Below are 23,326 nucleotides of genomic sequence, written 5' to 3'. Positions count from 1 at the left end.
AGCTTTAGTGGTGCCGTGAACTCAGAGCTGTGGAGTGGGTGAGATACAGTAAGGTTCTAAGATGCAGATGATGGAATTTGCTAATAAATTTACCAGAAGTAGAGGGAGGTAGGGGGAGAGGAAAGAAGGAAGAGAGGGAGAGAGATCTTCAGACTAGAATTGATAGACGGAACTAGCAATTTCCTGACATGAGGAAGCCTTGAGGAGGTGCATGTTTGAGAGTGGGGGCATCCAGAGTCTTGCTTGTGTATGTTAAAACTGAACTCTCTGTGACTCTAATGGTAGGAAACATCTAGCAGGGAGCAGCCTATGAGTAGTCGATGAATCTGAGTGATTGGTGGCATGGATGGCTGATGTGGTTTTCTTTACACTTCTAGGACAGAACCCCACACTGGACACTTTGTAATGAATGTGAATTTAGCCCTCACAGTTCTGGAGGCTGGGGGATTCAGTACCCTGGCATGTGGCGAGGGCCTTCTGGTAGTGTTTGCCCTTGTTGGGGCTTAGAAAGGCAAGAACAAGTAACCACTCACATAAACCCTTAGGTAGAAGAGTCTGTCCGTTTGCTAGGGTAGAGCCCTCGAGAACCACACACCTCCCCAAAGACGTCACTTCCCAATACTGTTGCAATCAGACCACAGTGACACTATTTAATATTTGAGATGTTATCATATTGATGGAGGTGGTTGGTAAAGAGGAGAGTCCTAAGACCTGGGACATCAGTATTTGGAGGACAAAGGATTGAGGAAAAACTCACAAGGGAAAGTCAGGACAAATCAATGAAGCCAAAGAATGAACCAAGGGAGTGTGGGGTGCTTGCAGGAACTGTTTCCATGAGACGGGAGCGGCTAATTTGTCCAGCAGAAAGAGGCCTGGAAATCTGATCCTGTTCTGGACATGTGGTACCGGGTGGCGGGGAGGGAGGTAAATAGAAGTGAAAACATCATAGACACGGCATGCATGGTCCGCCCTTCAGAAGGTTTTGCTGTGAAAGAAACCAGGGAAATGGAACAGTGAATGAAAGAAGACACAGGGTCACTGTATAGAACACCTAAATACAACACATGGAAGTTTGTGTGTATTTGCAGATTTTGAGTTTATTTTGATTGACAATGAAGTCTAAAGTTTCATATCATGGAGAGTCTTCAATTGACTCAATAATCTTAGCAATAGCACTTATATTTGAAGAAGATTTAGTTAAATATGAGTTGGTCAACACAAGATGTGTTATTTCTAAGCTTCTTCCTTTGACTGAACATTTACTTAGCAATGACAGAAAGCTGCACATTTACAGAATACTTAGTAGGCTCCTTCTGAATGAGCATAAAATAATTAAAATTTACATTAGAAGTATAGAAAGGAATTAAAGAGACCTGGTCCCACAGCATGGAATAGCCATAGAGTATAGTAGGGCACAGGATGCCACGTAGTTTCTTCTGTTGCTGTGATAAAACTACTCAGGCGGGAGAGATTGCTCAATGACTAATAGCTCTCACTGGCTGCCATTCAGAGGACCCTGGCTCAATTCCCAGCACCCACGTGGCAGCTTACAACCACATAGAACTCCATCTCTAGGGGATCTGTCGCCCTCTTCTGGCCTCTGTGGGCACTGCATGCACTGGTGCACATTCACATATACACACACCCATACACAAAACAATAATAAAAGTTTCAGATAAGACACTCTGAAAAGTTAGTTTAAGGGAGAAGAGGGCTACTTTATTCTGCCTCGTAGTTCCGGGGTACAGTCCATCGCAGTGGGGATGTCGGGATGGCAGGAGCTTGAAGTAGCTGGTCGCATCATACACACAATCAGGATGCTGAGAATAGCAAGTACACAAGCATGCTAATGCCCAGCTCGCTTTCTCTACTTTATGCAGTCTGGGATTCTCAGCTCAGGGGATGGTCCTGACTACGATGAAGATGGACCTTCCCGCATCAGTGCTGGTGGTCAAGACAGTTTCTCACAGGCACGTCAAAGGACCGCCTCTCAGGGGCATTCTGGATTCTTGTCAGAGCATGGACCATCACAGACCTCTAACTCTGGGGTTGATTTGCAGCCTCAGGGGCCAGCTAAGTCTCTCCCTTCTCTTCATTGTTTTTTCTTTCTTCTTTCCTGAGCTATGTGTTGTTTTGGGTTGCTTCCAGCTTCCCGAAGCAAAGTTGGTTGTATCCTAAGAACTTATTTGTCCCCCAGGGCATCTGGCTTCCTACCCATCCTCTATATTTACCAAATTTTGTTTCCTTTTCCCCCTGGGAAAACTAGTGGGCTACATTTTCCAGTTTCCCTATGGCTGTGTGGGGACGAGGAACGAGTATGCCGCTTCTATCCCGAAGCTCGATTCTCAATAAAACTTAGTCTTCCACATTCTCTTGTTTTTGCTCACCTACATTGCCTAAGGCCCTGATGTAAGATCTAGCATCTCACACCTCTGGCTCTTTGTTACTGTAGGCAGCCTGCTCCAACATGTCCCTTGGGTTAGGAAGCAATGATTATTGATTTAGGAGGCCATTAGGTTGGTTTGGACACATGGTTTACTTTGGAGGCATCATGAGCCGGGTGTTTAGACTCATTTTGGGGTACATGGTTGAAAACGACAAGACTATACTGTTAGGATGCAAGCCATTTTTTTTTCCAAATGACTTTCTGTTGGCCTTCTAGACCCTTTCCACCTGAGCACTTAACCCACCTTTAATTTAATCTACCTTTCAGCCCCCAAAGCTCTCAAGAATGGGAGTCTTGGGAGAAATGTGTGTTCAGTGGTAATGCTCTGTTAGATACTTGTTCTCACGTGATTGTATTTAGTTTTCATGGTCATCCTATAGTTATGACGAGCCTCAGCTTACCGACAAGACGCTTGCCCAAGATCTGTCATGGAGAAGTAGAATCCATGAAGCCAGAACGTCACCTCCAGGAAGCCCTCGCTTTCTCCATTTGATTTTCACTGTGCCCAGGAGGCCAGTGGACATGCAGACGTGGTACTCCAGTGCCCGAGCTGCAGTCTCCTCTCATCTCCTGTGCATGTTGAAGGACGCGGGAGGCCAACGTGGTGATTTTTACTCAAGGAGATAAGTGTGTTCGCTGTTGTGACTGGATGGAGAGAGGGCTCCACAGGGGACTGAGGGGGCTGCATCTGAATGTAATGTGGGGAGTAAGGCAGCCTATAGTTCAAGAGCAGCGATACTGGAAACTGACCCTTCTTTGCTCTGCAGCTCTGAACACAGAGAATTCAGGGTCCTATGAACCAGAACCTGGTTAGGAGACTGGACCACAAAGTGGGAAGGTTCTCCCAGGGTTGGTGGTGTTGACCAAGAGCCAAGACATAAGAAGTATGAGCCTGCGAGACTACCTAGATGTTTAAGATAGAAAATTTGGGTTGGGTATAAAACAACATGTGTGTACATCCTTTTGCCAATCATGCTACAGTTTAAATGCCTGTCTACACAGATTATTTGAACAGATTTTTTTAAAATAGATTTATTTGTTTATGTATACGGCATTCTACCTGCATGCCTGCATGACAGAAGAGGGCATCAGGTCCCACTATAGGTGGTTGTGAGCCACCATGTGGTTGCTGGGAATTGAACTCAGGACCTATGGAAGAACAGCTAGTGCTCTTAACCCATGAGCCATCTCTCCAGCCCCATTTGAATTTTTTTTTGTGGTGCTAGAGACAGAGCCCAATGCCTTGTGTGCTAAGCGAATACTTTATCTCTGTGCCACATGCTTAGATTACCAAGTTTGACTCACAGTGATTTTGGGAGGTGAGAGCAGAGGACTAAGACCCCATTTCTATGAAGGCAAAGCTGGTCCAAGTTTTCTGACTCCAAACCCAGTGCTTTTGTTAGGCTTGGTGATGAGATCTAAGAGCAGGCATCTGGGCTTTGAAGCTAGAAGTCCTGTCTAAAGTGCAACTGTGCTTCCTGTCATAGTCTCCAGGCCCTGTCTGTTCTTTATTGTCTGCAGATGGTCAGGGAAAGGCTAGTGTGTGTGTGTGTGGGGGGGGTAGGTGTGTGTAAGTGAATATGAAATTTACAAAGTCAAGTAGCAGTTGTCTTTGTTCATCTTCTGTCGCTATTAAAAAAAAATATCCGCGTCTCAGTCATGTATAAAAGATTGGAATTTCTTTAGCTCACAGTGCTAGGGTCTGGGGAGTTCAACAGCATGATGCTGGCATCTGTGTCACGTGCTTGAAATGGAATCCCTCAGGTTCATATGTTGATGGTGTTTTGGTGATGGGGCCTGGCGAGGGCATCCTTTCTGCGTTACAACATGACAGAGAGGCGTCACCCGGCAAGACTGGATGTATGTACCACAAAGGGCTGCCTTGACAGTACTCACTCCTTCAATAGCCTGTCAACCCACTATGAGTAGATTAATCACATCCCTTAGGTCCCATCTCCAAAAGCCACCAACACAAGAACCCTACAGAGGCAGTTTCCAACACATGAAATTCAGCTCCAGTGCCTGAGGTTTTCAGACATGTTTCTGATTCTGTGATGAACGCGGCTCACCTGTCTTTTTAAGGGAGTCGCCATAAGCTTAAGTACCTGGATGCCTGACGAAGTGAACACGTGATTAGGCCTTGTTTGAGGTAACAGAGCTCAGGCTTACTTAACTGCGGTTATGAGCATGCCACCCATTCACATATAACAGTACATTGTAGCTTTTGGAAACATCAGCTCAGGAGTAATCAACCAGTTTAGTGTAGGTAACTGAACCTAGAAAAAGACCTTTATTTGTTTACTTTAATTGAACTGTATTTTATGTATATATGATGCATGTGTGTGCACCAGTGCATGTGTATGTATGCACGCAGAGGCCTTATGTCTGTGTACCATGTGTGTAACTGGTGCCCAGGGAGATCAGAAGAGAACACTGGATTTCCTGAAACTGGAGTTATGGATTGCTGTGGGTGATGGGAATTGAACTCAGGTCTTCTGCAAGAACATGTTTTGTGAATCAGGGTCTCTCACTGAACTTGGAGCTCATTAATTTGGCTAGAAACCCTGGCCAGTGCTTCCCAGGGATCCTCCTGTCTCTGAGGCCACAGCCTGGAGGCTGCAGATGTGTGCTCTTGTAGCTGGCTCTCATGTGGGTGCCAGAGAACCAAACCAAGGTTTTCCTGCTTTTGCAGCTAGTACCGACTGACTGAGCCATGTCTTCAGACCTAGAAAACATAGGTCTTGCTGTTACTCCATCAGTTGGATCTATAATTATGGGCATATTATTTTAACTTCCTTAGACTCCAGCTTTCCCATGTATAAAATTACAGGACTTCGATCTGAAGACTTTGCCTCTGAAAATCCATCACTCTATCTCCTTGGCCTTAAACCTAGTGTGACATCCTGGATATCACTGAATGCGTGTTGTGTCTCCAACTCTGTAGCCAAGCCTCACCTGCTCATCTTTGCAAACGAATGTGCTGAATATCATTGCTATCTCTTCCACTATGTTTCTGGTACCTAAACATTTTCCCAATCAGGAAAAAATTTAAATGTAAACCTAGGGAGATGCATGCAAAAGGACCAGCTGTGAAACCTGAGCACCCGAGTTGGATCTTAGACCCCAGGAAAATGTGGAAGGAGGAAACCGACTCCACAAGTGATGTTCTGATCGCCATGTGTGGTACTACGCACCTGCTCCGCTCCCACACCATGCACTACACAGAAAGACAAGACAGGCAGGCAGACAGACAGACAGACAGACATGCACAGGCAGACACGCAGGCACACAGACAGACACACAAACACACACAGACATACAGACAGACACAGACACATAGACATACATGCAGACATACACAAGCAGACACAGACACATAGATAGGCACACACACACACACATAGATTAAAAAAAAAAACAAAAACCAAAGCCCTAATGGATGGGTCTGTTTTCTCCTTGCATAACGTCTTAAGCCCAGCCACTCATCCCTTCTTGAACTCCCAGCTCAAAACCACCTGCTGTTTATTTTAAGTACTGCGCTCTTTAACTAGCGTATTTTTCGTATATTGTCACACCGTTCCCCTTTAATGGACCTTTCCTGCCTTGAAGAAAACATTTCCCGGAGGACGCTTTGGGGCTTATTGAAAGCCATTCTGTTGTGGTAATTCCTCTTTACCCAGAATGTGTCGTTCAATATTTACTCAAGATGTTTGCATATTCTATACCGTTGGCTATTTCCTTAGTTGCTGTACTCCTCAGGTGCCTAGTTATCTTGGCTCAGAGTCACTTCTCCCGAGGAGTGTCCTTGTCATGTGATCCAGGCCAGGGATAAAGAGCTGGCCCCAGTCAGTGTCCTCCTGTGAACTCAAGAGACAGGAGAGAACCACAAGCATCACTAAGCAGTGCTCTGCAGCGCCATTGCCATCCGGGCATCACGCAGCTCTGGGGCGAAGAGACCACAGACTGCAACATGCTAGCTGTGGGTGTGTGGAGGGCTGGAAGAATGGATGTCTGAGGCTGCCCAGTTAGGACATGCCTGTTTTTATCACTGCCTTTCTCGTGGGGCTCTGGTATCCCTTTGAAAGGACTACAGAGATCCCAGGTGACTTGAGCTGTTCTCCACACCAGCAGCTGTGGTCCGCTGGCTTCAGTTCCTCTGTGGCTCCTGCCTCACCTCCGGGCCACCTGTCCCTGCAGGGGCGTCTCATGGATTTCACACATCTCCCATTTCTCCAGGGTTGAATTTAAGAGCAAGAGAAGAAATAGCTTGTGCTGATTGCCTTCTTGCGTAAGGCCTCTATAGTAAGGGATGGCAGTGGCCACACTCATAATCCTGCCCAAACTGGTTCTTCAATTATTTTGTACTTAGTAGCTCTTTTAAAAATAAGTCATGGAACGATGACAGTTGGCGGGTGATTTTGGAGTTCCTCCAATGACAGCTTTTCTAATTGTAGCATTTCCTTGTTTTACTGCAAAGAAAAACCTCTGCTCATCAACTGAGAACGGTAAGTGTAAGAAGGCATGGGATGTAGGATAGATGTTCAGTTGTCCCTCTAGTTGCATTTTACCAGAGTAAGGACTTAATGTAATAGTCACGTCTAGCAGTGACAAAGATCTTAATATTTTTAATGGGCCCATATGGACTCACAGGACTTTTTTAAAATCACAATCATCTTCAGCACTTTTCCATACCCTGTTTAAATCACAAGTTTGGCTAGTGGAGCAGTTGGTGTCTGTAACTGGGGCACCATCCCTTCTCCCCATTCATCTTCAGTTGTTCCTTTGCTGTCCAACTCAACAACATCCTGGACATACCTTCTGTCCTCCCTGCCTTTGATGTCTGATTAGCTATTTCCCCGTGATGCCCTAGCTCCCTTAGGGGAGTGGCATTGGTGGATGAAGGTCTGGTTGCCTGTTGCTGCTGGCAGATCTTTACTCCCAGACCTCATCGAGGACCGTTTCTCTGAACTCCCCATCCATATCGATATCTCCAATTTCTACTTTCCCATTCCAGCCTTTCTTTAAAGAGTCCTGTGGGTTGCTGCAAGTTTTTAGCTAATATCAAAAGTTTTGAAAAAGAATTGGTTTTGACATTTTTTTGATGGAGTCAATTTTTAATCTTGAGTTTTACAGGGGTGATAATTCTTTTCAACTTCCCTCTGCCATCATCCACTGTTAGATGGGGTTAGTACCTCCCTTTCAAGGCTGTTGTGTAAATAAAACGAGGTACCAAAGGTAGTTTCTATTCTCTCTCAGTCTCTCAGTCTCTCTTTCTCTCCCTCCCTCCCTCCCTCCCTCCCTCCCTCCCTCCCTCCCTCCCTCCCTCCCTCCCTCCCTCTCTCTCTCTCTCTCTCTCTCTCTCTCTCAGATTTTCAAGACAGGGTTTCTTTGTGAAACAGTTCTGACATCCTGGAACTCGCTCTGTAGACCAGGCTGGCCTCGGACTCACAGAGATCCGCCTGCCTCTGCCTCCTGCGTGCTGTGATTAAAGGTGTGCACCACCACTGCCCAGCTGTTTCTATGCTTTTTTTTGTCATAAGACAAACAAACAAACAAACAAATCCATCAAAAACTACCCCCATCCAAGCCCAAACCTAAAAACCAAACCACCCCCTAAAACCAGCAAAAACCATTGTTCTAGAATTAGACTATAATCATTCATTAAATGCATGTCTTTGTGTCCCATGTGCTAGAGTAAAAAGTGCATGCCACCATGGCAGGCAAAAACCAAACGAAAACAAAACAAGACAGATTATGGGATCAAACTCAGATCCCCATGCTTGCAAGTCAAACAGTTTACTGCCTGGGCCAAATTTTTGTGGTTTGGCCACTCCTTCCCTTCCTTCTCTTGCCCTCCCCTCCCCTCCCCTTCCCTCCAGTGAAGACCTAATCACTTTCTTCTTCCTTCCTAGGACGTTTATTTACTCCTTGCTCACCAGAGGGAGGCCTTTCCCTGTGATGCTGTTTCTGAGAGCGATTGCCTTCTGCATCGGAAATGGATTTCTTCAAGCCTACTATCTGATTTACTGCGCAGAATATCCCAAGGAGTGGTACACAGATGTCAGGTTTAGCGTGGGTAAGTGACACTGACTCTGTCTCCTACCTTCCTTCCCAGCTAGAGTCAGTCCACAGTGGCACTCCCCATCTTCTCTTCTCATCCTAGGGCAGCCTCCTCACCAACTCATGCCCCTCCTCGGGTCTTCTCCCAGAAGGCAGCCGGGGAGAATGTTTAAGTGTGCCAGGGCTGGAGAGGTGGCTCACTGGTTAAGAGTCCTGGCTGCTCTTCCAGAGGACCTGGGTTCAATTTCCAGCACCCACATGGTAGCTTATAACTAACTACAATTAGGGGAATCTAACACCCTCACACAGTCAGTCATGAATGCAGACAAAGCACTAATGCACATAAAATAAATGAAATCTTTAGGCTGGGGCAGTGGTGAGTGTCCCAGCACTCGGGAGGCAGAGGCAGGTGCATCTCTGTGAATTCGAGGCCAGCCTGGTTTACAGGGTGAGTTCCAGGACAGGCTCCAAAGCTACACAGAGAAACCCTGTCTCAAAAAAAAGTGTCATACCATCTCCCATCTTAAGATGGTCCAATAGATTTCTACTGCTCCTATGATACCAACAGGCTCCCCTGCCTATAAAACTCAAATGTTTGGATCTTTCTGACTTAGCGGTTATTCCTGCTCACATTCACCCCGTTGTCTGTGCTAGCTCCAGGGGCCTTGTTGCTGGGATTGAAATCATCAAGCCTGTTTGGTCCCAGCGCTTCTGTCCAGGATGCTCCCGGGTCCTAGGCTGTTCTGCCTCACTGAGCTCCTAGGGTTGTCCCTCTTCCTTGCTTTATTGGTCTCTCTACCAATTCACCCGTCCTCAAGGAGGCTTTCCCAGAACACCCTACCTGAAATAATTGAAGGACTTCAAAAAGTCCTCCTGTTTTCTGTGGAAGAGGGGTTAGAAAGAGTGCAAGCGACAGAGAGGATGGGGAACACCAAGAAAACAACAGCAGCCAAGCTCACGGGCTCTCAGAGGCTGAAGCGGCATCCACAGGGCCTGCGCGGGTCTGCACCAGGCCCGCAGGGCTTTTATTATGGCTTCCAATTCAGTGTTTTTAATGGGACTCTCGAGTGCCCGAACAAGCGGGGTCTCTGACTCCTGTGCCTTCTCTTGGGTTCCTTTCCTTCTGTGGGTTTGTCTTGTCCAACTTCAGTGTGATAGTTTGTGTTTTGTCTTATTGTACTTTATTATATTTTAAAAATGAATATATGAATAAATGAGTGAAAACTAAGCAACTAGGGTAAAGGTTAACAACTGAACTGTCATTTCTATCTGCCAGGAGAGGGGAAGTCAGTTTTCTTCAATGCTGTGACACTCCATTGTCACCACTGCCCAGCCCAAAGGTTTTATTTATTTTATGTACATTGGAGCTTTGCTTGCATTCATGACTGTGTGAGGGTGTTAGATCCTGGGAGTATATTTACTCCAGGACAGGACTCACGTTCAGGAGAAGCTGATCAACAAATAATGGACTCCACAGTGTTCTTTTCTTTTATTTGGTTTTTCGAGACAGGGAGTATCTAAGGAAGTTAGGTCATTTTAGATATGATTGATTTCAGCAAGTGGCAATCATATTAGTACGTTCTAAGAGGCTGGGGCTAGCCAGGCGCTGGTCAGGGCTACAGTTTTCCGTTTTTGGGCAGGCCTGGAATCAGACTCTGTGCTTGAGCTGCTGTGGAGGCTGACTCTGCCTGGTCAGGCCTCCTCATTGCTTATTCTGTCTCAGGAAGTAAGTCTATGTTTAGAAGATAACCAAAAGAAATCTAGAAACCAAGAAGTAAGCAGTCATTGCTCTACTAGCTCATTAGAACTCTAGTCATGTTAAGCCCTGAACTTTTGAAGTATGACAATATCATGGAAGGGGAAAGAAATATGAAGTATTTTAATAAACCTTAAGTTATTTTTTGTATCTTTATAAATTGTATTAATACTTTAAAAGATATTTTAGACCATCATAACCCAAGGCTTTATGTTTTCAGACCCTTAGAATTTAGACTTTTACATTTTTATTTAATTATTTATCAGAAATATAAGCAGTTATTATTAAGAACAGCCATTTTGGGTTATCTCTTAATATGAAGGCTGTGAGTAAGGCAAACCTGTTTGTCTCTTTTGTTTTTATTAAGAGACCAAGAAACTTATTAGCTTTAACTAGCTAATGTATTGATCAATGTGGTTGCAACCTTGTAGAAGCTCTGGTTGTCTGTTGTTGTTATGATGACAAAGTTATAGCTAGCCTGGTCATCAATACCATCAGAGATCTGATAAGGGTAGTTCTGTCTGAGTGTAGACTGAGCAGTTTTTAAATTTATTAAAAAACGACAGAGACTGTCTGCAACCCAGGTCCCTGCAGTCTCATAGCATTGGCAGGACAACAGCAAATCCTCAGCCTCCAGACTCACAAGGCAAGAGTTTTCCTGGGGAAACTGACCTCACAAGTCAGTGTCTCACTTGTCCACAGTCTGGGCTGGATTCTGGCAGCAGGTGTTGAGTTGGGGTCATCTTTCCCTGTGGTCAGTGTTGTTAAGAATCCAGGTGTCATCATGGCGTTGTTTTATGGTCTTCTTTGGAGACCTTGGGAACCATTGCTAGGAGCTAGGAGTCTCTGTCAAAGTAAGCTTTTTAATCAAATAATTCAAGTGCCATGTTTATCAGATCTTCCACAGGTTTGAGGACCATCATCTATTAAATATATCTGAGTTAAAAAATTTAGACCTAATCTTGAAAACCCAAGTTTGGTAACAACAACCAGGCATTATGTTATCTTGTAGACATATTAGTCGAATGGACCTCTCAGGTCGTGTTTTTTTCTCTGATAAGTATTTTTTATAGAGATTATAGGAGCAGTGAGACAGCAACTTTTATTTACAGACCACAGATGTGATGTTGACATTTTTTAAGAAACAGGTTTGAATTTCTCTGTGAAACTCCAAAGAGTTAAGAGCTTTAGCTCTGTCGTTTCATAGGAAGTCAATTATATAGAACTCAGGGGACTGCAATATGGTGATTAATTATTACCTTGTATACCTTTAAAGAGCATGGTCCCATTTTAACATAAATGTTCTGTAGCAGAGAATCACCCAGTTTTTTTTTTTAATGAAGACAATCAGTCAGAATTAACCTAATATGGCTAATTCTCCAACATACTTCCTGGCGTCCTTTTAAACTTGGTATTGTTCACATCCCCTATTTCCTTATACAACCTCTCCTGAGGTCAGACTTTTCCTGTCTTTGCTCCTCTGGTTCAGCCAGACGTAGACAAATGTTTTTCATTTTAGTCTCATCTTTTTTTTTCTTTTTCACCTTCTGGACAACATATACATTTCCATCAAAGTCTTTTTCTGTGATTTTTCAGCAGTCCAGAACATTGCATAGGTACAACAAGAGCATAAGTGCATGTATGATGTATGTATGTATGTATGTACGGATGTATGTATCATAGTAGGAGTAACTTAAATATGTATCAACGTATGAAACCTGTACCAATGTGAAACAATTGAGACTAGCAGCAGTTTTTAAAAATCTTAACCAATAATAATTTGTAACCAATTGAATCTAAATGACCAAAACCGATGTATTTTTATTTTAAAGTTAAAGTTTTAACCATTTTTTGACTGCAAGCTAGCAGCTGGCCAGCAGCCAAGACTACACCCTGACTTGTTATCACAGTGGAGAATTTGGCTTAGGGAGGTAGGGCACAGTGTGCTCTTGGGAGTCCTGAAAACGATGTTAACCCCTCCAGCCAAACCCCAGATTCCCTGTTCTGTGTTTGCGCAGTTTACCAACTGAAGGCAGTCAACTCCCCACCGCCCGGTTCGCATGAGCCGTCCAAGTGAGCATGAGTGTGATTAGTTTTCTTCATTAAAAAAACAAAAACAAAAAACAAACAAAAACCTGGTGATTCTTTGCTGCAGAACTCTCACGTTAAAAATGGGATCATTCTCTTTAAAGGTGTCCAAGTTAATAATTGATCATCCTATTGCAGCGCTCTGGGAGGCTGCTGGCTGGCTGCAGGCCTCTCCTGTAGGCTAAGCCAAATCCCACCAGCACTGTGGGCTACCCTGCATCCCTGTCCCTGCCCCCTGCACGAGTTGTAGCTGGCTGAGGGCCAGAGGACGAGAGAACAGCAGAGGGAGAAGGCCCTTGCCATGTCTCTCCCTCTCTAGGAAAATGAGGGAGGCTAGAAACAAGTCACAGTGACACAGACGACAACGGACCGACGCTGAGATGACAGCCTCGCTCTCGGTCAGTGAGCCCGTCTAGCAGATGGCCTCTCCTGCAGTAAGCAAGCCCCTCTTGGCAGGAGCTACCTGCTTACAAGCTTTTCAGAGACACGAACACATGGGGCAGAGCAGCAACATAATAATTGTCAGACCGAGACAAAAACAAAGAGCACTCATTCACCTACCGGCCTCTCAGAAACTAGGGGGGTGCAGTCCCCACCCTCCACAGGTCTCCAGACCCTGCTGCAGAGTTCGGAAACCTCCGAGACCCTCCGGCGTGTCTGCTAGGTCTTAAGCGGGCTTCACAGATTACAGATGGAGCCACAAAGAGAAGCCAGATACAGATACACAGAAACCAAACGCCCAGGCAAGTTACCTGATGTTTGGTGCCCCAAGACTCAATGGAGGGGTAGCCATGGTGATCGTGGGGGATTTTGGTAGAGCCTTCAATGTCGTGTGCTGAGTCCAGATTCCCAAAGACCACCAAGACACCAGATTCAATACAAAAGCAAAGAGTCTTTTTTTTTATTATTCCAGCATGCTGGGGCTGACCATCCTACACAAAGAAAGGCAAGATGGCTACCACCCCAAGAAGGAGGTGGGGGCTTCTTTTAAACTTTACTGAGGGGAGTGCCTAAGGAAGTTAGGTCGTTTTAGATAAGATTGGTTTCGGCAACTGCCAATCATATTAGTATGTCCTGTTTGACTGGGGCTAGCCAGGGGCTGGTCAGGGCTACAGTTTTCCGTTTTTGGGCATGCCTGGGGTCAGGCCCTGTCCTTGAGCTGCTGTGGAGGCTGGCTCTGCCTGGCCTAGCCTAGTCCTGCGTGCATCAGGCCTCCTCCTTGCTGTTGAGGATATGGGACATCTGAGGGGACTGGAGTGGGGCCTGAAAAGGGTGTGGTGAAAGCGTTAGATCAGGTGACAACTGAAGGGTTGCCTGGCACTAAGATGTTGAACCTGGTGATTTGGGGTGATAGGAGTGGATCATTTGGCTAGGTTAACACTAGTTAACGCCTATACATATGAATATTCTAATATGTGAATATTGATTTTACAATAATATCAAACAGAAATGACATTCTATTTCTCCTTAGCTTAACACCTACAGGGGCAATCCAGCTTCCCCCAGAAGACTTTTAATTCTCCTACTCCCCCCAACAACATTAATGTTTTTATTCTATCTGCATTTATCTCTGCAGGTCAGAAGAGGGCGCCAGATCTCACTACAGATGGTTGTGAGCCACCATGTGGTCGCTGGGAATTGAACTGAGGACCTCAGAAGAGCAGCCAGTGCTCTCAGCCTCTGAGCCATCTCTCCAGCCCCTAATTTTTTTTATTAAACCATTACCTTGAACATAATATTTAAATTTAACTACAAAGAATATGGAGTCGCTTTTTTATGAATAAAGTTTGTTCTTTGACTATTTCATGCACGTATATGAGCCAGCCAGTTGGTCATTTGTGAATGAGCCAAATGCTTCCTGTTACTCACTATTATTTTTATTTATTTATTTATTTATTTATTTATTTATTTATTTTTTGGTTTTATGAGACAGGGTTTCTCTGTATTGTTTTGGAGGCTGTCGGTCCAGCCCGGCCTCAAACTCACAGAGATCCGCCTGCCTCTGCCTCCCGAGTGCTGGGATTAAAGGCGTGCGCCACCACCGCCCGGCTACTCACTATTATTACATTGGTTCGTTTAACACACACAGCTGTTGCCTCCTGCTTGTCATACTTTCCTACCTCTGCCCCTCATGTGTCACTGTGAGCGCCAACATTTTACCCCGGGAATATGATGACCTCTCCTTCCCGGAAGCTTCAGACCACATCTGAATGCCATTCTTAGATTTGGCAACTAAATGCCTCTCCCTTTATTTTAGAAAGAAAGAAAAAGAAAATGTGTCTTTTGATCTGTTTCCTCTCTTCTTCGCCAAGGTGTCTTCCTGTTTATTTTGGGAATGGGAATCAACATCCATAGTGACTACCTGCTGCGCCAGCTTAGGAAGCCCGGAGAAATCATCTATAAGATCCCACGAGGTAATGCCTCCCCTGACTCCCACAGCCCCGTTCCTTGTTGGAGCCCGTGCCGGTGATTAACCAAAGGGGAGGGTTGGTGGCAGCACAGCTATGCGGTACACACACTGTGGCTTGCTTCTGTCCTCCCCTGCCCACCCTGTCCCTTCTGCAGAACCCAAGGACTCTCCAAGGCAGCTAGGGCTGAACTCAGCTGGTAGAGCGCTTGCCTAGCATGCATGAAGCCATGGGTTCCATCCCCAGCAGCACTTAATGCAGGCATGGCGGTACAGACCTATGATCCTAGCACTTAGGAGCGGGAGTCAGGGGTTCAAGGTCATTCTTTAGGACATAATGAGTTCAAGGTTGGCCTTGTTACAGGCTCTAAAGCGTGCACACACACACACACTCACACACATACACACTGGGGGGGGGGGAGAGGACCACCTACCCCAGTAGGAAGATCATAGTACCCTCAAGGTGACAGAGGGCACCAGGCTTGGATATAAGTAATGGGGAATAGATTACAGCCCAGGATATAAGCCTGTCATTTATACAGAGTGTGAGCCTTGCGAGAATTCATTGTCACGTGACCATGATAGTGCACTTGCAGCAGCCTGGACGGGGCGGTCTACTGCATACCTAGGTCACAGAGTACAGCCTCTTTTGAAATTTTGAATTTTTTAAAACATTTTTTTTGTTGCTAAAAACTAAGAGTATCAAATACATCTTATCCTAGGCCTACATATGATCATGTTCATCAGTGTCGTGCATTTTACCTTCATGCCCACTGGAAGGTCTCCGGGGAGCAGCATACAGTGTGGGACTGTTTTATGGTTAACTTTTTTTCTAAGTTGAAGAATTATGTTCTAACAATGAGTAGAATAGTAAACATATAAACGAGAGCATGGACAATATAACTATCAGAGATTAAATCCTGTTTACGGTTATATATGCTTAAGTTTATTTTTCAATTTAAGATTTTGCCTGGCACACGCACGCATGTGTGTGCGTGTGTGTGGGTACTTATGCATGCACGTTCGTACCCACGTGAGAGCTAGCATGGATGTCAAGGGTCTCCTCCAATTGTACTTTCGCCTTATTTTGCTGAACCAGTCCTGGCTTGGCACTCCCGGTGGATTCAGCAGGACTCTGGCCACAGAGCCCCAGGCTCCTCCCGTCTCTGCTTTCTCAGCACTGGGGTTGTGGGCGTGTGCCGCTGTGCCTGGCTTTAATGTGAGGACCGGGAGCTCAGGTCCTCAGGCTTGCGTGGTAATGCCGGGGCCTGAGCTTTCAAGTGGTGGGCAGCGGGCTGTGCTTACGCTGCCGTGGCTGTGATGCGCCCCCTCGGGGGTGAATACTGGAGGTCTGTTAGAGTCTCAGTGGCTCTTGACATCATGAGTATGGTCTGCTGCTGACTTGTGACACGCCACTGGGCAGCAGAGATCCAGACACAGAAAAGTTGTAAGTATAGCTGGTGCCAAGAGGCTGGGATTGAGATAAGAACTCAGCCATGAATCAGTCCAGGTGATCAACACAGGGAAGAGGACCGTGGTTCCCGGATGTAAACAGAGCCCTCATTTGCAGTAAAAACGTCCCGGGTTATGACATGATGGTGTAGACTGGCAGCCGCTGACTAATAATGACAAAGATATTGTGATTAGTAATACATTTAAATGAGTAAGTATTATTAATTTCTTGGTGTCTAAAGTCTAAGCTAGACCGTTCATGCATAACTGGACCCTCACAAAGTCAAGGGTGTCATGGGCAGGAAGACAGGGACACAGTGTCGTCCTTAAGAAAAACAATAGTAAAGAGACTTGCTCCGTGTCAGCCATTTCTCTCACGGCTGGGGTAGAATGCTGACCAGAAGCGCTGTTATCACAGGGTCAATGCAGAGTAGACGAGGACACCTTGTGTACTAGGTGCTTTCTTACCATTGACGGCAGGAACACGGGGTTACTTGCTTATATCTCCGTAGCCAGCCAGAAAGCAGAGAACTTGGGCAGGAACCAGGCCGACTATCCCACTCTAACCCACCCCTAACAGCCTCCCACCTGCCAGCAAGGACCCACGGCCAAAAGGGCCCATAGCCTTCTGAACCGGTACCACCAGCTGGGGACAAAGCTTTCACTCAGGACTCTGTGGGCAGCGCTCACATTCCAACCATAGCAACACTTAAAAACTTTGACTTAATGATTAAGAAGTGCCCCAGCTTCCAACTGAGTTTCCAACTGAGTTATGAGAATGAGGGAGGGCGACTTAAAAGCGCATTTTCGTGTGGCTGCAGGAGGAGAAAAGCTGTTTTGGTCACAACTTTCCTAGTTTAGTATGGCTCAGGAAGCTTGAGTGTGGGTCCATTTAATGTCGTTAGGAATGCCTTGGTTTCCAGATGGTCCTGAGAGAGGAGATGCTTGGAGGGTAGAGGTGAAACGCTTTAATGGCAGCAGAGCTTCTCAACCCCAATTGGGTCGAATATTCTCTGCTTTCAACATTAGCAGTGCCAAGTGCAGAGGGTGGGTCATGGAGAACCGAAGGATCAAAAAGAACCAAATCACTTCTCACACCTGCTAAGCTCTTATTTCAATGTAGCGTGTTGTTTCACTGTGTGTGACTGGTGTGTACCCTAATGACTGACCTGGGGACTCGCCAGGGAGAGGCTTGGGAAGGTAAGGAGTGGCCTGAGCACATCCTTTAAAATGGAGCAAGACAAGAAGCAGTCCATCTGCACCTCCTGCTTGTCCTGTTCAAAGTCTAACAGTTGTAAAGAAATCCAGACAATGCCCATCAGCGGATGGGGCCACATCTCAGGGTTCTGGAACATTCTTCAGGCAAGGGGCATTTGTTGCTTTGTTTTCTCTTATTTCTGAGAGGCTTCCTCTAAACTCTGGCTGGAGAAGGGGCCTCCCATCTGTTGACCTTTGCCCTTCTTTGTGCACTTTGGAGGAACACACAGGGTGCAGTGTCACAGAACTTAGATCTGAGTGTGGTTTTCTGCTTCTTTGCACACAGGTGGCTTGTTTAAGTATGTCTCCGGAGCCAACTTCCTGGGCGAGATCACGGAATGGATGGGCTATGCCTTGGCCTCCTGGTCCATCCCAGCCTTTGCGTTTGCATTTTCTTCACTCTGCTTCCTTGGGGTCCAAGCTTTTTACCACCACAGGTAAACTCTTCAGCAGAGGTGTGTCTCTGTTTGGTTTCCTGCCCTGGGAGATTAAAATGCTCTAGCAAAAGCAGCTGAAGGAAGAAAGGGTTAATTTGTCTGACTCTTCCAGGGTCCCTGCAAGGATGTCAAGGTGGTGGGGACTCCGAGCAGGTGGTCGCATCGCGTTCATTCATAGTCGAAAGCAGAGAGCAAATGAATGAAGGGTTAGCTTGTCCTCTCCTTCTCACCGGGGTTCTCAGCCTTCCTAACGCTTTAATGCAGTTCCTCACGCTGTGTGATCCCCAGCCACAAAGTCGTTTTGCTGCTACTTCAGGATTGTAAATTTGTACTGTTATGAATCGTAATGCAAATATCTGCTATGCAGGGTATCTGATGTGTGACCCCCAAAGGGGTCATGACTGGCAGGTCGGGAGCCTCTGCATAAATTTTATACAGTCCCGAGTCCCTCATCTGGGAGTGCTCTAGCCCACGACTGACATGGGGCACAACAGTGAGTTGATCAGGACAACCCCTCACAGACATTTTCTGAGCCTGTCCTTCATACAAACAGTCCCTCACAGACATTTTCTGAGCCTGTCCTTCATACAAACAGTCCCTCACAGACATTTTCTGAGCCTGTCCTTCATACAAACAGTCCCTCACAGGTGTCCCCAGAGGCTTGCCTCCTCCCAGTCAAGGTGACAAATAATAGTGTCACAAGGTTGTAGCAGTCACATAGTACTCAGATTTACAAACACCCCATAATGTTTTCATAAGGGAAATTTGATACAATAATCAAATTGTATGATTACATTCTGACCTCCCGCACTTTTACTGAAGCTGAAGTTGAGTTGGATAATGGTTGCAGCAAACGGAAAAGAAGGAAAGATTTGTAGATAGAGACACCAGCTACCACGCCCACCTCGTTGAGGAGGGTTTCCCACTCGCCTTCCCTGAGGGTGTAGGATATGGTTGATGGGAGAGACTCAGAGACAGTTTCTTCAGTGGTGTAGCCAACGGTAAGGTACCCATGTTCCTAAGAGCAACCCCGATGAAACCCAGTGACTCATAAACAAACAAACAAGGAAAATAGAAGGAGACAGTTGGGAAGAGGAAGGGGATTAGCGGAGGTGGGAGACGACAGGAGAGGGCAATAGAAATGAGTGATCAAAGTGCATTATATATGTATGAAAATGTCATAATGAAGCCTATTATTATGTATAATCAACATATGACAATAAAACCAAAATAAAAAATAGTTTCCCACAGTGGTCCAGGTTCTATGCCGGGTGATGGTTACCACTTGGCTGGAAACTTCAGATAATGGGACAGGAGGTGAAAGAAATGTCCATGCTTCAGTTTAGTTCTGTCCCATCCTATTTCTTGGTGTGTGTTCCATGGATGAGACCATTGCTAGCACATCCCATAGTTTCTTGGAAAGGTAAGGTAAACAGGTGAGCCCCAAGTGCTCCATCTGCTGGTACATGTTGGAACTGCAGGCATTTAGGGTGTTCCTTTGGAAGGTTGGTCTAATCTTTAACCCACCAGGCAAGGGTTGAGTAGGATCAAAGAGGTAACTGGGAAGTAGTGCTGGGGAGGAAAGGGTAATGCATTGCTTACTGCATCATCTGCTTGCCTTAAAGTAGCTTTTGTAGAGAGAGAAAGCCTGGACCCGAGAAGGAACACACGGAGTACAGAACGGGGCTGAGCGCTCCTCAAGTTCTTGCCTTGGTGTCGCCGCCTGGCTAATGGTTTCTTTAATAGTTTTTATTTAGGGTTAAATGAGGTACAAGCTCCCTTCTTCTGAGTGCAGAGCGAGGCCAGTTTGGAAGCAGACAGAGCAGCAGTTTCCCCATGACCTATGCTCATCGCCTCGGGGACTGAAAGGGACAGGGTTACAGGGGTTCGTGGTTTTCGAGAGACAGCACAGCAGCCCTCCCACTTCAGGAGACCCGCTGTCCACGAGAGGCAGTCAGAGAATGGCCGAGGTCAGGGCCTCGCGTGATGCATAGGAGGGTCTTTGAAAAGCACAGACCGCGGAGTCCTTGGTCAGGAATGCCACCAGAAGTTTCCAGCTGGTGCAGCATCAAGTTGAGGCCATCTGGTTATATTCCTCTTGGAAGGAGGGCTGGGGCGTCTCTTTTAATGGGCCCAAGAGGGCTCTGTGAAGGGGCTCCCCGAAGCAAGGGCATTGGCAGGGGAGGCTGAGCACACAGGGTCTTTTCAAATCAAAGGGGGCACTCCGGCACATTGTAATATATATATATATATATATATATATATTTATTTATTTATTTTCTGGTCTTCCAGTTTAAACCCACAGCACTTTAGCAGAGTGTATTCTGTCTTTATTACGCCTCCAGGGCCATTTGTTCCAACTAGTTAAGAGGACAACTTGGTCACACAGGCTTTTCATAAAGATTGTCATAGGAAATGACCCTCAGCTGCATGGGCTTAAACAAGGGAAATCTTTCTCTCTGGAGTTCTGGAGATCAGAGGTTTGGTCCTACGGTATAGGCAGGGACATGCTCTCTGGAATGACTTGGGGAAGAAGTCCCCATGGTGGAGACTATTAGTCTTGGTTTTCCATGGCTGGGGCCTCATTCCTCTCGGCCAGTCTGCCTGTGACCTTGCCATTCTGTGTCTTCTTGTCTCCTTTCAGTTCTGTGGGATTAAGGGTCCACCCTGCACTGGTACGAGCTATTTTAATTAATTACATCTGCAATGACCATAGTTCCAAAATAAGATTGTGTCTTTAGGTGTTGGGAGTTAGGACTTCACCCTGCCTTTCAGGGGGCAAAATTCATAGTAATAGTGGCATAGCAATTCATAGTAATGGTGGCATTCTCAAGCTTCAGGAAGAGATATTTTCCAAAAAATGCTTCCAGCTCTCTGAGGTTAACTTTCTCCACAGCTCTTTGTAGATTTTTTTATTAGCATGTATGTGTTAGACACAATAATGAGCCTTACGGCATCTTCATACATATATAATGTATTTTATCATATTTATTGTTTATTATACTTGATTGTTTCCCTCCTGCTTGTAAACATTTTTATCTTCGTTTTAAAGGTTTTTTTTATTTGCGTGTATTTTGTGTGTGTGCCTGTGTGTGTGTCTGTGTGTATGTCTGCGTGTTTGTATGCATGAGTGCGTGAGTGCATGCGTGCGTGCGTGTGTGCCTAGAAGAGGGCCTCAGGTCCTGGAGCCTCATGAGTTACAGGCAGGGAGCTGTGAGCCACTGGACATGGATGCTGGGAACCAAACTCGGGTTCTCTGGAAGACCAGCAAGTGCTCTTCACTGCTGAGCCATTTTTCTAGCACCATTTATTTACTTTTTATGACCAAGTGAGTCTTACAGAGCTGCTTACAGGATCCTGGGTGAGGGGTTGTTTACGAGAGCCTGGGATCCTTGTAGGTGGCCATACCATGAAAGAGAGCATCTCTCCCTCCCCCAACGATTATTGACTGCTTATGGACCCTCAGGGAGAGGCCAGCCGTGTGAACTCCTTCCTACCAGCTATGATTATCTACACGTATGTCCTAGGGGGAGGGGGCCATGACAGGATATTGGCAGGCTCAATCTTGTGCAGATCTTATACAGGCCTCTCTCAACTGCTGTAGGATTAGAAACACAGTGGTGATGTCATATTCTATGGGCAGGGTGCGACTTCATTTCACTCCTCTCAGCTCTCACGTTCTTCCTGCCCCATCCTCTGTGATGCCCCTTGAGCTGGGAGAGAGTGATCTAGACATTCATTTCATGGCCGAGCACACAGCCATTCTTCATTCTCAGCGCTCTGACTTAGTTACTGCTGCCCACGGCAGAAAGAAGCGAAGCTGACAGTAGCACCACTCTATGGATGTAGACATAATTATGTGAACAGCACTTTGGTGGGCATGTCTTTTCCATTTAGCAAAGTAGCTTCCCCAGTAGGGCCCATGACTTCCCCAGCCATGGGCTTTTGCCCAGGTTTTTAGTCCCAGATGTGGATTTCCTCCCGTGGAGAGGCCTCAGGTCCAATCAGATGGTAGTTGGGTACCCCCTTACTGATTTGCCACTATTTCACCAGTCACCCAAAATTTTTGGGAGGCTCTGGCTTCCTGTAGTTTTTAGCAAGGTGAGCCCAAATGAGAACTTCCCTTCGTCTATTAAAAAAGTGTGGTGACATATATGCTGCATAAAATTTACCACCTTAACAATTTTCAAATGTAAAGTTGAGTGATATCAAGTCCGTTTGTAATATTGTAAAACCATCACCACCACCCTCTGGATATTACTTTGTACTTATCTGCATATAAATTACCAACATTTACAAGAGACAGACTGTAGGAAAGGGGTTGATGATGGGCACATGGTCCCCAGGAATGGTCAGGTGCCAAATGACTGGGTTGACTTGTGCAAACTCAACTGTTGGCCACTACTCTATTGCATTTATAATTATTCCTTCCTTTCTTGTCTTTGTAGGTTCTACCTCAAGATGTTTAAGGACTACCCCAAATCTAGGAGAGCGCTTATTCCATTCATCTTTTAAAGAACCCCAGTTTTAAGGAGCAAAGCTTCTACGGGAAAACCGCCCAGCTGCCGAGACTATCAACTGTAAACTATAACTGAGCTGTCTTGATCACATGTGTACATATGATGATGTGTGTGATATTAGGTCTCTGTACTCTGGTTGCCTGAGGCATGCTGAGTCATGACTGCCTAGCATTTTCTCCTGTACCTAACTTCCTGTTGGAGCTTCATAGAGGCCCCTCCATGGATTTCTCCTTAGCTACTCCTTATAGAAGCTTCTCCATTCCCCATGGGTTTTCCCCCTCATTGTATGATCTGAAGACATGTGACTTTTCTCATACTCTGTATCAATTGTGGGAAGTTCTTCAGTCAAAACCCTTTGGGCTGACATAATGAAAAATGAAGCCATAACGTTTGCAGGCAAGTGGGTAGAACTGGAAATTGTTATATTTAACCCGACTCAGAAAGATAAACATTGCATGTCTTTCTCATATGCGGATCCTAAGTTTTTAATTTATATGTACATATGTATCTGTTTATATGTGTGCGTTGGGGGCATAGAGTTCGTTAAATTAGAACGGAGATCATGAGAAAGGAAAAAGAGGTCTTGGGAGGAGAAAGGGTGTGACAGAATATGTGTGGCGTGAAATCAGAGAGAGGCTGCTGCAGGGAGGAAGGCGGCCAGCAGGAGAAAAGTAGGAGATCAGGGGAGAAGGGAGATAAGAAGGTATGTATGAAAATGCCACAGCGAAACCTATTACTTTGTATGCTGGTTCTGAAAAAAAAAACAGCCAACCAACTAGTCAACCAACCAGAGTGAGGGCAGTGCTTAGAGAGGTAATTAAAAGCATACCTTTTATATGCCCACAGAGTAGCAGGGATTTACATTCTTAAGTGCTGTAGACTCAGAGCACACCTAAATTACTT

General features: G+C 45.7%; 1 protein-coding gene across 1 annotated transcript in view; it reads left to right on the top strand.

Annotated features, from left to right (window-relative positions):
* The window catches only part of Srd5a2 (steroid 5 alpha-reductase 2), a 40,462-nt gene extending 17,572 nt beyond the window's left edge, over positions 1 to 22,890 (top strand). Inside the window, 4 exon segments of the mRNA NM_001281626.1 lie at positions 8,359 to 8,522; positions 14,663 to 14,764; positions 17,753 to 17,903; positions 22,352 to 22,890. Coding sequence (NP_001268555.1) covers positions 8,359 to 8,522; positions 14,663 to 14,764; positions 17,753 to 17,903; positions 22,352 to 22,418 — 484 coding nt within the window. The 3' untranslated portion in view covers positions 22,419 to 22,890.
* Positions 22,891 to 23,326: the final 436 nt, after the last annotated feature.

Source organism: Mesocricetus auratus, unplaced genomic scaffold (assembly GCF_017639785.1).
Source record: "Mesocricetus auratus isolate SY011 unplaced genomic scaffold, BCM_Maur_2.0 Super-Scaffold_100024, whole genome shotgun sequence".
Lineage (NCBI taxonomy): Eukaryota > Metazoa > Chordata > Mammalia > Rodentia > Cricetidae > Mesocricetus > Mesocricetus auratus.
Note: the sequence above shows the minus strand (reverse complement) of the source record. Positions and strands in the feature narration are given on the sequence as shown.